Below are 15872 nucleotides of genomic sequence, written 5' to 3' on the forward strand. Positions count from 1 at the left end.
AAAGCCAGTTTCGAAAAATGAAATGGGCACTTCTTCAATAAGAGTGGTTTTAACCGCCAACTTTGCTGAATAATGTGTCGGGGGGAAATTCTCCCGGGGTCGGCTGGGCCGTCCGCGGACCTCCGGACAGGGAGGCCCCAACTCCTCCCGTATATCCCAAAAAAAAAGAGATAGAGTATGAGACACACGCAGGAAGCAAGGTGGTTCTGCTGTTTATTAAACAAAACGGCAGGGATGGGTCGAGGATCGTAGGCGTCCGTCCTGACACTCTCTCCTCGTCGTGGGGCTCGCAGACCCTTTTTACCTTAGTATGACGCGCTACTTGCGTCACCTGAGAAAGTTAGCAAAAAACCTATCGCCACTCTGGATTGGTTCCCCGAGTGGTGGGGTTAGTATAGCATACGTATAGAGAACGTTGTTAGTGGTTAAGGGTCAGTCAGGTGGTATACTTGGGTTGTCCCTTCAATTTGATACATAAAAATAGTTACATGAAGACCCCTGAGGATTGGTCAATGTTAATGGCGTCAATGATAAGAGCCCCATGTTCTGATTGGTCCACCCGCGAGCCCCCCAGTCCGGGACCATCGCTGTTCCCAGCTCGCGGTGCACCTGTCATTTGCAACAATGTTTCACTATGGGTATGTGCAGACAATGTGAGGATTTATTCATGTGCTGGAAGGCCGACTACTCCCACCGCCGCAGATGTCCATTTAGTCGCTTAATTGTATCTGCCTGTGTCTTGAGACGGGGGATCCAGGCGCCTTCCTTCCTCCTGGGCTTGGCACCCTATCAGGTTCGGCTTGGTCACGTGAGGTGGGACCGTGGTTGAGGCAGAATTCTGCACAATTAATATTGCATTTTCCACTGTGTGCCTGGCTTAATTTGCAGGTGTGACCTTGGCGTCGGCTTGCGGTATGCGAGTTTGCAACATTGTGCCCTTGACTGTCTGCTTTCGCCGGGCTCATTCTGCAGGGTCAGCAACCGAACTCTTGCTCGTTCAATGTTCATGGAAGCTTTTGCTTGCGGCCTACTTGGGCCTGGTGCATAGGTGGAGCCAGTTGATACACAGGTTCTTTAGGTTATGGTACCATATTGCTTCATCCCCAGTATCGTGTCTTCGTTATATTTCTCATTATGGAGCGTGAGCAAGCTTTTTAGATGAGTTCATTATGCGTCTTGCGTTTCTGCATTTTGAAAAGCCTATGTGAAAAATAATAAAGATGCACGTCCGTGGGTGTGTCCGTCGCCTACGTCATAGCACTGAGTATGTTCTTCGTGTGGATTGTTGTGGGAGTGTCCAGTGTACATGTTTGCACGGGTGTGCTGACCGTTGGCTAGGTCGTCATGGCATCTCTAACAATGTGTTGATTTAGTGCTGGATGGTTCAGTCGAGTCCATCCATGCCGCAGGTGTCGGCATGTGCAGGGCAGGCTGGTGGGCAGGCGGGTGGGCACGCGAGTGGGCACATCCGTATGTTCCTGTACCAGGGTATTTGGTCATCTGGTAGATGGGCAAACTCCTCTCGTGGCGGGTGTCTGGGCCGTGATCCTCTAGGCCAGGGTTGAGAGGGGATTGGTGGGAGCCTTTTGTTCACTTTTCCCACTTCAAATGGGTAAGGAAACACCGACTCTCTGTCATAAAGCAGAGACGGCGTCAGAAAGAAATAGAATTGCATGCACACACGACAGGGAGATTAAGCAATATGGGGAGATAAACACTGAGGAACAAATAGAGCAAAGCTGATATTTGAAAAACTGACTCCAGGCAGATTGGAGACCAGCCCTTGACAGAAAGATGACTAGTGTATGTTTGGAATTTGGTTTCCAGACAGCCACCTGTACAGAGGATTTCCTGAAGGAATTATTCTAGGCTGACCATGACACCAGCTGACTCTCCAAAAGCACAAGTCATATTTCAAAAGGTAAATTAAACTCCAATCAGCCCCAAACTGCCGATATATATTGACCTGGGTAAATCTGGGAAGATGAAGGCATGGAACTCCAGTGAATGCAATTTAACAACAGCAATACATGTGCTGATATTTAAATGCCCATCTTTAAAGACTCATGTATTTTGTAATGAGAAACAAAATTTAAAACAATATTTATTTTGGTGCCACTTTAGTGCCAAATTACCTTTGCAAAATTAAGCACTTTTTAAAAAGAAATGAGTTGCTTAAGCTGGTCTACAGTAATCTTGGGTTATAGTGTTGTTGCAAAATACTATTGCCCAGGGTGATATCATGTGCTAATGCAGCCGGTGGAGGTCATAGTCCTAGATTAGGTGTATGCGCAACAAAAAGATGAGTATAGAGAATTCATTCTATTTAGTAAGAGTTGTGCAAAGTGAAAACCCCTGCATTACCTTATCTTTGACTGAATAGATTCATTTACAATGTGGAAGAGAAGAGTGGCTTTTAACATTGTACATTTTACTGGGGAATACCACATCTCCAACCGGAAAATACATGCAGGTTGAAAACTCCACACAGACACATTAAAGCTGTGCAGGCATTCATAGATTGACAGTCACACACGCAAATACACTGAAAACAGTACACACACACACACACTTAAAGCTGCATATTGCATATCCAAAGGCACAGACATAAACATATACAGGGTCACCAGGCATTTGGGGGTAACCCTTAAATGCGGCGGTATCACTTTTTTGCCGCCACATTTAAGGGGCCACCAAATCACGGGTTTGGCAAGATTTACCCCCAACTCTGAGCTGGGGGTAAATCCACAGCAAATTTGCCAATTTTCGGCGCGATTACTGTGCGGTAATACCGCCGACAGCAGTCGCAGCGAAAATCCCCCATTTGGAGCCAATGGGGAATTCCTGTTCTGCCAAACCCGTGATCCGGCACTAATAGCGCCGGGCGAGTTGGCGGGAACGCTATTAGCAGGTGCGGTATCCCAGCGGGAATACCGCTGGGATACCGCCCAACTCGTGATGAGGCCAATAGACTTTAAGTAACACACTCGTGTTCAGTGAAATTCACACATGCATGTTTAGAGAAAGCTGCCCCCATGTATTTTGTGAACACAGTATGCATGTGGACTCAGAATAGAGTAAACCGATCCCGGACGAGTCCCACGTTTAAGGAGAAATATTTAAATACATGAAAACACAAAATATTCCTACAACTATGAAGAGCATGCCCATTTTATCTAGAAATGTCCTGGATGACACAATTCCATCACGTAGAGACAGCCCGACAGGAACACCACTTCCTGGGCATCTTATCTTACATAAGGTCAGTGTAGATAATATTGTCTCCTTTGCCCTTCTTTTACTTGACTTCATGAGTCTTAGACTTAAGTCTCTAAATCTATTTACAGAGTGCTTACCCACTTGACTATGAGCAACACTGAAGGATAATCCAAATTCCATCGATTGATCAAAAAGTTCAGGAGCAGGACTTTTTCTCATGACATTACTTTGTAGTATTTTGTATAAGATCACACAGACATAAACCAGGAATTTCCAAGGTGTGTACTTCCGGAGGTTAGTGCAGTCTCCCTAACAGTGGTTCAGAATCTTGTAAACCTAACCCTGCAAGGCTGGTAAACTAAATGCCAAGAGAACAGGCACTATACTCACTTGCATCTAGAAGTTAACAAATAACACTTCTAGTACCTATCTCACACCTCTTAACAATTTCGGTCCACCAATATGTTTCCTGAACCAACTGAGATTTGATGCCATATCCTAATCCCAGCACTCAAAGATGAGAGGACACCATTTCAATGCAACTAAGTAAAGAAAGAATTGCAACATTGCTGTTCCCAAACCACATGCCTCATCTGCAGATTCAATACTATGTTTTTCTACCTGCAGCAGGCCAATGTCCACATCTTTCAAAGGGAACATACCACATTGATGTGAGTAGAGCCTAGGTGGACAGAGTCATCATCACTCACTCAGTGATGAAAAATGCATCAAAAGAGTATGTATGCATAGGGGCTTATAAAGCATAAGCCTAGGTGGCAAGCAACAGGGTGGTACACAGGCAAGGGGGGTATACTGAAAGGGTAATCGGTAAGTGGGCAGAAGTGGAGGGTTAAGGTGTAGGAAGCCTTCAGTAAGGTGTTCCTTGAACAGAAGAGTCTTTACATCCATCCAGAAGTACATGACAAAGGGGTTTGCCTGACTAGAGTTGGTACATAATTCCAGATTCCAGATGCATGCAGATCTGTTTTATTTATTCTTTTGCCAGTTTTGGTTTCTAACCTGGCAATGTTGTGGCTTCTGTTGTAGTGTATGCTGTCAGTGCCTTATATGAAGCCTGTCTTGGGGATAATGCAGGCCTGCAGGCTTAGCCAATGTAGTTCCTTGAGGCGCCTGTGATGAGGCGTGCTGTAGTGTGGTGAACAGGTTTAACCAGAAGCACAGAGGAGGTTGGTATGCCTGATACGGAGTGTGTTGATACTCTCTGCAAGAAAGTGAATCAGAGCTTGGATGCTGGATCTCAAGTCTGGGAATGGTATCATTTCCAGGTGTTGGGTGATACCATGAAATCTGTAATTTCTTGATCATGTGTATCTTCAAGGAGAGGTCACAGCCAATTGAGAACCCAGACAATTTTTCACAGGGTGAAAATCAATTGAGTTTCATTTCGGTCAGCCATTTATAGACTTGGTTGTGCTTGAAAGGGTTTTAAAGTATGGAAAATACATTCTTTGTCTGGTACAGCTTTAGGTAGCTACTTAACATCTAGGATTGATAGAGGGCTAGACAGTGTTTCAGTTGGTGGATATTGGTCGCAGAGCTGATCCTTAGGTAGAGATGTATGTCGTCTGCATATAGGTGGATTATAAAAGCCACTGTTTGTGAGGGGTTCTCTTAGCTGTTCCTTTTAGAAGGTTAACGTGATTGGGGAAAGTATGGAGCCTTGCAGTATACCACATGCAGCATTCCACAGGGGATGTGGCATAGCTAAGAACTGTGTGAACTATTCTGGACAAGGTGATGCATATGTGCAACACAGCAGGTGAACCAGAGCAGGATTGACTCACGCACTCCATGTGTATGGTGAGGATGTTGATGAGGACTTTGTGGTTGACTATGTCAAAGTGAGCCAAGATAACCAGCAGGACAGGTAGGCCGAGATCCATTACATAAAGGGCATCATCAATGACCTGGATGGTGTATTTCTCAATACTGCATCATCGTATGAAGCCCAAATGGTAGTCTTGTGGGAAGTTGTTCTGGCCAATTTATTTGTGTGGTTTGAGGGCACATTTTATCGATGACCTTGCACATGAAACATGGTCATTGACAAAGTTGTCTTGGTACAGTGCTATTTCTGTTCAGCATGGGTAGAATCTGGGCAGTTTTCAGTGGACTGGGGATAATTCCTTAAATAAAGGAACATTATGTATCTAAAAACCAACACATGTTTACAAGTTTATCAGTAACCAAAATTAAACACAATGTAAACAGAAACTAACTAAAAAAAGCAAAGAAGCACCAAATGAACCAAACAAACATGTGACAGTCAGAGTGCAGGATTGAAAGATCCCAAGCTGCTTAGTGGAACAAACCAATTGCAAATAGACAAAAGATAGACAGAAATGGATGATATAAGCACTGTACATTTGACAATGCATTTTCTGAAATATTAAAACATTCTGGCAATCAATGACTGGTAGTAAACATATTAAAATGGTGAAGGAAGGTGTAGAGAAGGAGATGCAAATATAAGGGCAAATTAAGAACACTTTTTCCATTCAATGTTTTGCAGTTACCTGCATGTTAAGGTGCAGAGTGCTGATGTTGGTGCCATCTTCTACAGACCAAACCTGTATATTTCCAGATGAACCTAAAGTCTTTCAAACAAAGAAGATACAGAGATGTTACTGGGAATATTACTTGCCAAAACTATCTGATTTACACAGATCATCACATCCCTGATGTCAAAGTGGATGGAAGCAAAGTTCAGTTAGTCCCCAGTGAGAGCTGTGCCATTACATTCACAAAACCAGTGCAAAAAAGGAAACCATTTCTTCAAACGTAAGGAGTAGTTGCATCTCTGTCTCCAACAATGCTCGGCACCAGGGAAGCCACCTCATTTCAATGTCTGCTCACTTCTGCAACTCCCTACTCCCAGACTTGGGTAAGTAAGCAATCATTTTATAAATCAGGCCAGTATGTCCGGGCTTGAGAACTGCTGCTACAAGTAACCATTACTTATCTACCAAGGCATTTTACTGATTTCAATAAACTAACTTGGAAGAGGGGATGTTTGCAAAAATGACCATAACCCAAGAAGAGAGCCACATGAGGAGGCAAGCTTTTGTAATTAAATGTCCAAGAATAACAGACTCATGTGTTTGTTGGCTCTTGTATTGAATCTAAATCAAAGTTTTTTTTAAAGTATAGATGGCTTCCATTTCACAGTCTTACAAAATTCCTTCAAGGGAATTTTCCTTAACAGCGCTGTAAATTGACATCTTCCCTTGCATTTAGTGTTCTCTACGACATCTTGGAAAAGCTCAATTTGATAAGTGATAGCAAAGTTATATGACTTGTTTGAAATGCCTTCTCTTTGCTATTTGGAGCTCAACAGGAAAAACACACTTTTGAAAAAAATCAAATAATTTCTTCAGTCCAAAGAATTCCTAATGCCCCTTTGAAATCCAGGGTGCACAGAGCTTTTCAGCAGGATTAGAGGGATTTGCAAAATACGTATCTAAATGTGTTGACTGATTAGGATGGAACTTGGACACTATCTTTCGGAGGAACAATGGGTGACTTTTCACAACCAATATGCCCCAATGGAAAGGTGCAAACGACTCATCCTTCAGTAAAATCTAGGACTCCCTTATTCACAGTATGATAACATAAGCTGAAGGAGAGCTACATTTCAGTTCAGGGTTGCACGTTTGTGATGGCATCAGTGCATTGTCTTGAAAGGAGCTCCCATTCATCTTCACAATCCAATATTAGATTTATTTATTTATTAAGTGCATTGGTTCTAAAGAGTCTTTTACACTTATAATAAAATAATAAAAGTAAATAACAAATAAGCATAACATATCATTATAGGATCAATGAATATAAATAGGATACAATTGTTACACAACTATTAACATAAAAAAGCAACAAAAAAGGAAAATTTGGAAGCTAAAATCCGATCCGTCTGAAATCACATACAGGATGTGCATATGACATATACATTCACATGAGATTGGATATAGTAGATGTATTTAACAGACCAACATGACTGTCTGAATGCGCGCCAAGGCCACTATCCAAATATAGTAGGATGCAGCTGTGATAGACCGAATACATCATAGACCAAAATTGGTCAGAAGCTATGTTGGAGAGAATACTAATAAATCCAATACATACTTTAACGTAATGCTCTATCAGACAAGAACAGTCAGTTAGAATATGACTAGCAGTTTCTATTCCACCCTTGCAAAGACGACATAACCTTTCCTCACTGGGGATACCCTGCCAAGCCCCCACATATTCGAAGGGTGGCAAGATATTTAACTGTAAGGAACAAGTTACTTACCTGTAACTGTTGTTCTCCAGCATAGGTCTGGCATGGATTCACATGCTCATGAATATTCCCTGTCAGGCTGGGAATCCTCGGTAAAGAAAAAATCAGTTTCAGTTTCGTTTCTGAACTATCTTTCTCCTGGTAACCAATCACTGGTCTCTGGGTCATACTGCCCCCAGCCAAAGACTGCCCTCTACCTAAGCCCCTCATCAGGCAGCCATCTTCAGATTTGGTAGCATGTAAAGTGGCAGTAGGACCAAGAGAAGAGCCGCAGAGGGGTAGGCGGGAGGGTTCGCATGTGAATCCATGCCAGACCCATGCTGGAGAACAACAGTTACAGGTAAGTAACTTGTTCCTTCTCCAGCATGGGGTCTGGCATGGATTCATGAATAAAAGAATACATAGCAGTATACACATGCACAACCACGGGAGGTGACAAGGCTCAACATTAAGCATTTCAACAACTCAACATTAAGTATCTCTTACCTCCCCACCAGGCACACCTTCAGGCAAACAGGTTGCGCAGCACTGCTTGGCTGACTCTGGACTCCTCCCTGGAATCCCGGTCGACGCAGTAAAATTTCGTGAAGGTGTGCGTCGACCTCCACGTAGCAGCCCTGCAGATGTCCAGCAAGGACACACCAGACAGGAACGCCGTAGTTGCAGCAATCCCCCTGGTCGAATGGGTTCTCGGACAGCCAGGCAACGGTCCGTTTGCCAACTGATGACAGTGCGTGATGCAGCCGGAGAGCCACCTGGAGACGGAAGCCTTGGAGAGGGCCTTCCCCCTTGGTTCACAGGTCCAAAATTCACAAACAACTGTGATGTCTTCCGAAAACTCTTCGTGCGGTCCACGTAGAACTTCAGCGCTCTAGCTACATCCAGCGAGTTCAAAGTCCTCTCAGCCGGCGGCAAAGGCGACGGGAAGAAAACGGGTAACACCAAGGGCTCGATGAGATGGAAGCCCGACTGCACCTTGGCATGAAGGAGGGGTGCGTCCTCAGCACGACCCTAGATGCGTGGAATGTCAAATACGGGGGTTTGCAGGAGAGGGCCTGGATGTCTCCCACTCTTCGTGCGGAGGTGATAGCCACCAGAAACGCCATCTTCCACGATAGGAATTTCAGGGGTGTTGAATGCAGAGGCTCGAACGGAGGACCCATGAGCCTAGTCAGCACCACATTGAGCTCCCACGATGGAGCCGGAGCCTTCACCGGCGGGAATGAGTAGAAAAGTCCTTTCATGAACTCCTTCACCAGGCGATGCAACCACAGCGACGATCGCCACGGAGTTCTGGTGTAGGGGGAGATAGCCGCCAGATGGATCTTGATAGAAGCGTGTGCCAGCCCTGCCTTGGCCAGCGACAGCAGGTACGGCAGCACTTGAGGAGGCGTAATCCGTAGAGGGTTTATCTTCTGTGCACGGCACCAGACAGTGAATGTCTTCCATTTATGTCCGTAGCATTTAAGAGTCAATAAAGCCCTGGCCTTGGCAAGTACCTCCTTGCAGTCTGCCGGGATCTCATATCCTCCAAACTCTAGCGCTGCAAAAGCCAAGCCTGCAGGTTCAGCGACCCCGGGTCGTGGTGCAGAATTGCACCTCCTTCCCTGGCGAGAAGATCTGTATTTGCCAGAAGCTTGACTGGACGCCGACATGTCCAGAAGGTCCGGATACCATATCTGCCTGGGCCATGCCGTAGCAACGAGGATCATCCTGCACCGGGACCGTCTGAGTTGACTGATGAGTCGCAGGAGCAACAGCAACAGTGGGAACGCATAGAGAAACAGGCTGTCCCAGGGGAATGAGAACGCATTCCCCATGCTCCCTGGCTGGGGAAACCTGCTGGCGAACCTCCGGCACTTGGTGTTCGCCACCAACGCAAACAGATCGATCTGGGGATTGCCCCATCATCGAAACGGCAGATCCACCTGGTCCTGCCGAAGTTCCTACTTGTGGTAAGAGCGCAGCTCCCTGCTGAGCGAGTCGGCAACAGTGTTCTTCACTCCTGCCAGATGGAAGGATGCCAGAAACATCCTCTGGGCGATGGCCCATTGCCACAGATTCTGCGCTTCCTTGGAGAGAGCTGGGGATCTGGTGCCCCCCTGCTTCCGAATGTAGAGCATCGTGGTGGTGTTGTCGGTGAAGACCCGCACCACCATGCCCTTGAGGGACGGAAGGAATGACATGAGGGCCTAAAACATGGCTCGGAGCTCCAAGACCTTGATGTGCAACCTCTCCTCTGGGAGCCACAGGTCTCTTGCTTGGAGATTTCCTGTATGTGCGCCCCATCCCTCCAGGGAGGTGTCCGTCGTCACCATCTCCTGATGCGCTGGGGTTTGGAAGTCCGTGCCCGCCGCGAGATGCGCATGATCACCCCACCACCGGATCGCTCGACGGAATGTCTCGTTGAGGGCGATCTTGTCCTCGAAGCTTACCGCCACTTGCATCCAATGGGCGTCGAGGAACGCCTGTAGCGGCCGCCTCCGCAGCCTGCACAGCCGAACGAGGTAGATGCATGACGACATCAGGCTGAGCAGGGACTTGATGAACCTCACCCTTGCGACTTCCATGGTCAACAGCCATTGTACCTTGCCCAGGATGGCTTTTATACTTTCTTCTGACGGTGAAGCTAGGCACGCCTCCGTGTTGAGTCTGGCTCCTAGGAACTGAGCATCCTGCGATGGCTCCAAGCAGGACTTCGCATAGTTTATCGAGAACCCCAGTTCCATGAGCAGGTGGACGGTCCTTGCTGTGTGCTCGACGGAGAGTTCCCTTGACTTCGCTCAGATGAGCCAATCGTCCAGGTAGGGGTAGACGTGGATCCCCTGCAGGCGCAGGCGCGCCACCACCGGTGGCAGGCATTTGGTGAAGACCCTTGGGGCTGACTTCAGCCCGAAGGGGAGGGCCTTGAATTAGTAGTGCCGCCCTTGGACCACGAAGCGCAGGAATTTTCAATGCCCCTTGTGTATGGGGATGTGGAAGTAGGCATCCTCCAAGTCCAAAGACGACAGGAAGTCTCCCTCCTCCAGCTGTCCCAGTACGTGCTGAAGGGTGACCATCCAGAACTTCTGGAGTTTTATGTATTTGTTGAGGCGGCAGAGATCTAAAATGGGCCGCCAACTGCTGGTCTTCTTTTAGATGAGGAAATACCGCGAGTATACTCTGGAGCCCCGGAGCCTCTTGGGGACGACCTCTATCGCGCCCTTTCTCAGCATTGCTTGTATCTCTAGAAGTAGTTGTGGAAATGTGATTTTCTTTCCTGGCCACAGGTGGAAAACTGGGACACTTCCTTTGGAACTCCAGGGTGTGTCCGTGGGCCAGGGCATCCAGCACCCAATGGTCAGTGGAGATGGACTTCCACACGCTGATGAAGTTTGCCAGCAGGCCTCGCACCGGCGTTCTCGGTGGGGTCCCGATGTCACGGCCGGTTCAGTGCTGCTTCGCTGAGGCCTTACTACCGTGAGCCCCTTGGCGACAATGACGATGACCTCATGCCTTGCTGTAGCCTCTGTAGGCCTCCTGGACGAAGAACAGGCCGCTTGGCAGTAGGATGAGGAGCGGCCACCAAATCCTTTGGAGGCACCCTGGGACTTGCCTCCAGAGGACCGAAAGCACAGCCGTCATCGGTGTCTGCCTTGATGGCCTGCAGTGACTGGTCCACTGCCTTGCCGAACAAGTTGTCCCTGTTGTGTCGAAGGGCATGTCCAGTACTCTCGCCTGTACGTTCTGACGGAAGTCGGTGGCCTTGAACCAACCACGCCGACGAAGGCAAACGCTGTTGCCCATCTGACGGAAGCCGGTGTCAGCGATGTCCGTGGCCACCGTGATGGCATGGTCCGACGCCACTTCAACTTCTTGCAAGTTTCAAAGGTCTCTGCCCTCTTGTCGTCTGGGAGGCAGTCCAGGAGGGGGGTGATTTTAAACCCCAGCTCCCTATCATAGCGGGCCTATGATAGCGAGAGCGTTGGCCGCCTTAATGGTCGTTGCCGCCGACGAGATGACCCGATGCCCCATGGCGTCCAGCTTCTTCCCCTCGCTGTCCGGTGGGGAAGTAGAAGTCGATGCCTTCGACCCTGCCGATTTCTTCCTGGCCGCCTCGGAGACCACTGAGTCTGGGGACGGCTGCGTCTGAGGCACATCGTTGCAGAGTCTGGAACCTGGTACTTCTTCTCGTACCGGTCTCTCTTCGCCGGGGCCGAGGATGGGTTCTTCAGAAGGGATAGTCCCTCGTCCCAGATGTCGTCCAACAGCGGGACCGAGAGCACGGTCTTCCTCTTGGCCTCTCGTCGTTGATAAAGGCCTCCTTCTGCGCCTCGGGTGCGGCTGAAAAAGCTCTGAGGCCCTAGCGATCATGGCGTGAAAAGAGCCAATTTCGTCGGGCGGGGAAGCCCGGGGTGGGGGCGACGGGAGATCTGTTCCGTCGTCACCGCCGTCGTCCGTCCCCGTCCTCGGCGGAGGTGATGGAGGTGAAGGATGGCAGGGTGGGGGCGGATGGACTCGCCTCCCCTTGTGTGGGGGGCTTCCTGACGGTCCAGGCACTGCTGGATCGTCCGCCGGCGGTAGGGGCATCCTTGTCCTTATTTCTGAGCACAGGGTGTGCAGGGCTAGTAAGATGTCCTCTGACTTGTCCATCAGTGGTGGCAACGGTTGCCACGGGAGCATCGGCAGCGGCGTGGTGTCCTCCGGTTCCTCGCCGTCCTGCCGCTCCTCGTCGGTTCCCTCGTCGTTTTCCACATCTGCTTCGACGGGGTCCTTCCCGAAGGACCTGACTTCGACAAACTTCTTGTCAAGAACTGCCTTAAGGCCCGACAGCTCGTCCTCGGAGGAGATCTCCGAGTCCAGTATGACTACCGTGCTCCCCCCCTCTAAGCCAGGGGCTTCACGGGGGTCTTTTCGATGGGCAGGAAAGACGATACCCTCCGGGCAGGCAGGGAAATTCTTGGCTTGGAGGTCGTGTCCACTGGGGCTGCATCCGTGGTCTTGGCCAGGGACGCTGCCACTCCCTCAATCGAAGCCTTAGCCTTGTGAACCTGGGCCTTCATGACCTTAGGCGCAACTGAGGCCTTCACCGTGGGGGGGGTCAACACCTCGCTCCCCCTTGGCTTTCTCCGTCGGATTCGACCGGGCATTCTCCCGAAGCTTACCCGGGTTGTCCGATTTCCTTTTCGTCGAGCCAGAGCGTTGGGTCGTGGCTGATGGCATCGGCGATGCTGCACCCGGCCTGGCAGCCGTGGAGCTCGACCCAACTGCGCTCCCGATGCCCACGGACTTGCGGTGCTTTGCCTTTTGTTGGGCCCCTGTCGCCAGAGCGCCCTCAAAGGTCTTAGAAGACCGCTCAGGTTTTCTCTTGGGAGAAGTACGTTGCTGGGGCTCACCTGCCGCCGGGCTCCTTCTCTCCAGCCAGTTAGCGAGCCGCTGGTAACTGTCCTTCATGGTGCGGTAGGACATGTCCTTGCAGAGCGCACAGGCCTCCTCCACGTGCGATTTGTCTGAGTGTAGGCAGTAAAGGCACCAGGAGTGCCCATCCTCCTTGAAAATGTTCTGTAGTCCATCTCCTGGGCAGACCCTGAACAGAGGCGTCGAGTCTCCTTTGTCTTTGGCCATGTCCACGAGGGGTAGGCCTCAAAGATCTTCCGGAATCCTCCAAGAAGTAAAATTCAATGAGAAATCGTCCTTGAGGGGCGTAGAGGTTTCTGAAAACGGGTCCCCGTTAATTGGAAGATGAATCGGTGGAGCGTGAGGCTCAATTGACCAAAAAAAATAAGAGTAAACTCTTAGAAAAAACGCAATACGCAGTAAAAACTTGAGAGCTAAGCACGAGGACTCCCAACACTTGAACGTGCAGTAAAAATCTGAAGATGGCTGTCTGAGGGGGGGTTTAGGTAGATGGCAGTCATTGGTGGGGGCAGTATGACCCAGAGACCAGCGATTGTTTACTAGGAGAAAGACAGTTCAGAACCAAACTGAAACTAAACTCAAACTTTTTTCTTTAGCGAGGATTCCCAGCCTGACGATGGGGAATATTGCTGAGCATGTGAATCCATGCCAGACCCCATGCTGGAGAAGTACAGGATACAGCGACGTGGATTAAGATCACACTGTTTCAACAGATAACTACACGGAAGCCCAAAAGGGAAGCTTTGTGTGGAATACAGAATATATATTTTCTTAGAAGATAGCAGAGATTTGTTTTGAGAGCGATCCCAATACGCCGTTTTCCCTTTGAGTTTGGAATGGAATTCATAGCAGCATTCCTCAGTAGCAATGTCAATACCAATAGCTTTAAGATATGACATTGAGGTTCTCTTGAGATCACAATAGGCCTGACGTGAGAATTATTGGGAAAGTTATGACTATTCTCTCTTGCCCAAGATATTTTAGCAAATAATTGAAAGCGCTGTATCTTCCACAACAGTCGAGAGATGAGCCTGAGTTCACATCTCAAAGCTTCCACAGGAATAGGGATGTATGTGATTTCACCGAATCCATTTCTCCTAATGGAGAAATCTTCAAATTTATTTTTCTCCAAATTTGTTTTTCATTATGTGGGGGAGACCCTCTTGTCCCCCACACTCCCCCTACCTTATCCTATACCCTTACCCCCACCCCCATATATGTTTTAAAATGTAAAGACTTACCCAACCAAATTCAAAGAAAAAAAACTTCAAAGAGTTCTCATTCAGGGAAATGGTATTCAGTGAAATGTAGGTATTCTCAAGAATAGACCTAGCAAGGCTTAACAGAGAGCGAAGCAATTTCCTCTTAATTATATCAAGCCAGAGCACATTACGTTCTAGCAGGGCCTCGAGGGCATGCCAATAATAACACTAATCTTATAGATTTCTAAAAGGCCTTCACTAGTAAAGGTGCCCACCTTTACTAGTGATAACATTCTTTATCACCAGCCATTTCTTTTATGTTTTCGGGGGGAGTACACTCCCATAGAATGTCACAGTCTGACAATTCTTAATGGGAATGCCCACATTGGTTTAAGTGTAAACCATCTCCAGTCTATCGCCACCAAGTTTCCAGGCAAAGTTCTTCTCATTATGGGTTCCTTTACCTATAGCCATGAGTTTGTTTTTCTTTAAATACATTCTCAGATTGTTAGTTATCGTGAAAACGTATACAGCATTCATGGATCACTGTAATCCTATAGGGATACAATCCAAGAGGATCATATCGTCAGCGTAGGAGATCCATTGTATATGCTCTGGGCCAATTTTGTGGGTGAAATTATGGCAATCCTTCAGAATCACCTCCATGTCAACCACATACAGATTGAAGACCAGCAGTGCCAAAACGCACTCCTCCTTCAAGCGATGATTTTTTTTTGATAGAACACATGATCAAACCATCTTCAACCAGACAAACCACAGAGGTATGTGTGTACATCTGTTTAATAAAATGTAATATGTTAGTGTCTACTCTCCATCATGTTAGCTTCTCCCATAATCTATTGCACAAAACCGTGTCAAATGCCCCAGCGTAGTCGATGTAACAGATATAGCATGGTGTCCGGATAGCTACAAGTATCTGCAATCAGATGTTGTGCATATTGATATATCCATTCCTGAAACCAGTTTGCTGCATTTTTAACAAATTATTCGTACTGACCCACATGGTTAGCTGGCTTAATAGAAATGATGAGAAGATTTTACCACTTGAATCAATCATTGCAAGGAGCTGGTAGTTACAGGGATCCATTCTCAAGCACTTTTTTAGTTTGGACTATTAGGTAAGCCGAAACTATTGTCAATGAAATAAGAGCTTCAGAGTGGAGATGAGAATGGGACTTGAAATGCTTTAAAATGGAGATGACATATGAGGATGGATACATAGGCCCTCATTACGAGTCTGCTGATAACCTGCCGGTGCTACCAACGAGTTACCGGCACACTCGCCTTACCGTTTTGGCCACCTAATATCCCAGTGTTACCGGGATATTACGGGCGGCGGAGGAATGGTAGTTACCATTCCCATGGAGTCCTCCATGCGAATGGCAGCACTGAAGAACCAGCACCGTTAGTAACGGTGCTGGTGCTTCAGTGAAAAAATCAGCCGGTAGGGGCCAGAACTACCGGCAGGTCAGGTCTGCATGTAGTTCACAACCCCTACCGGCAGACTTGTAGTTTGCTGGTCCGAAAAAAAGGTGTTACTGGTCACCAACATCCGTGCCAACCCCAAAGCAAAGGCTCTGCTATGGGTAAGGAGCATGGTATTATGGTATTGGGGGATGACTGACTCCAGGCCGATGGCCGCATATGGCAAAATGATTAAAGGAATGAATAGCTTAAGTTTGCAATATTGTATTGTATAAAATATTCATTTTCCAATGTGGTAAAAAAAGAAA

The 15872-nt window shown here is 47.8% G+C and overlaps 1 protein-coding gene across 1 annotated transcript in view; it reads right to left on the reverse strand.

Moving 5' to 3' along the window:
• Positions 1-15872, reverse strand: part of CFAP43 (cilia and flagella associated protein 43) — a 1012780-nt gene that overhangs the window by 616218 nt on the left and 380690 nt on the right. Inside the window, exon 10 of the mRNA XM_069611745.1 lies at positions 5757-5837. Within this exon, the coding sequence (XP_069467846.1) occupies positions 5757-5837 (81 nt within the window). The remainder of the gene's footprint in view (positions 1-5756; positions 5838-15872) is intronic.

Source organism: Ambystoma mexicanum, chromosome 8 (genome assembly GCF_040938575.1).
Source record: "Ambystoma mexicanum isolate Mex_15411 chromosome 8, UKY_AmexF1_1, whole genome shotgun sequence".
In the NCBI taxonomy this organism is placed as follows: Eukaryota; Metazoa; Chordata; class Amphibia; order Caudata; family Ambystomatidae; genus Ambystoma; species Ambystoma mexicanum.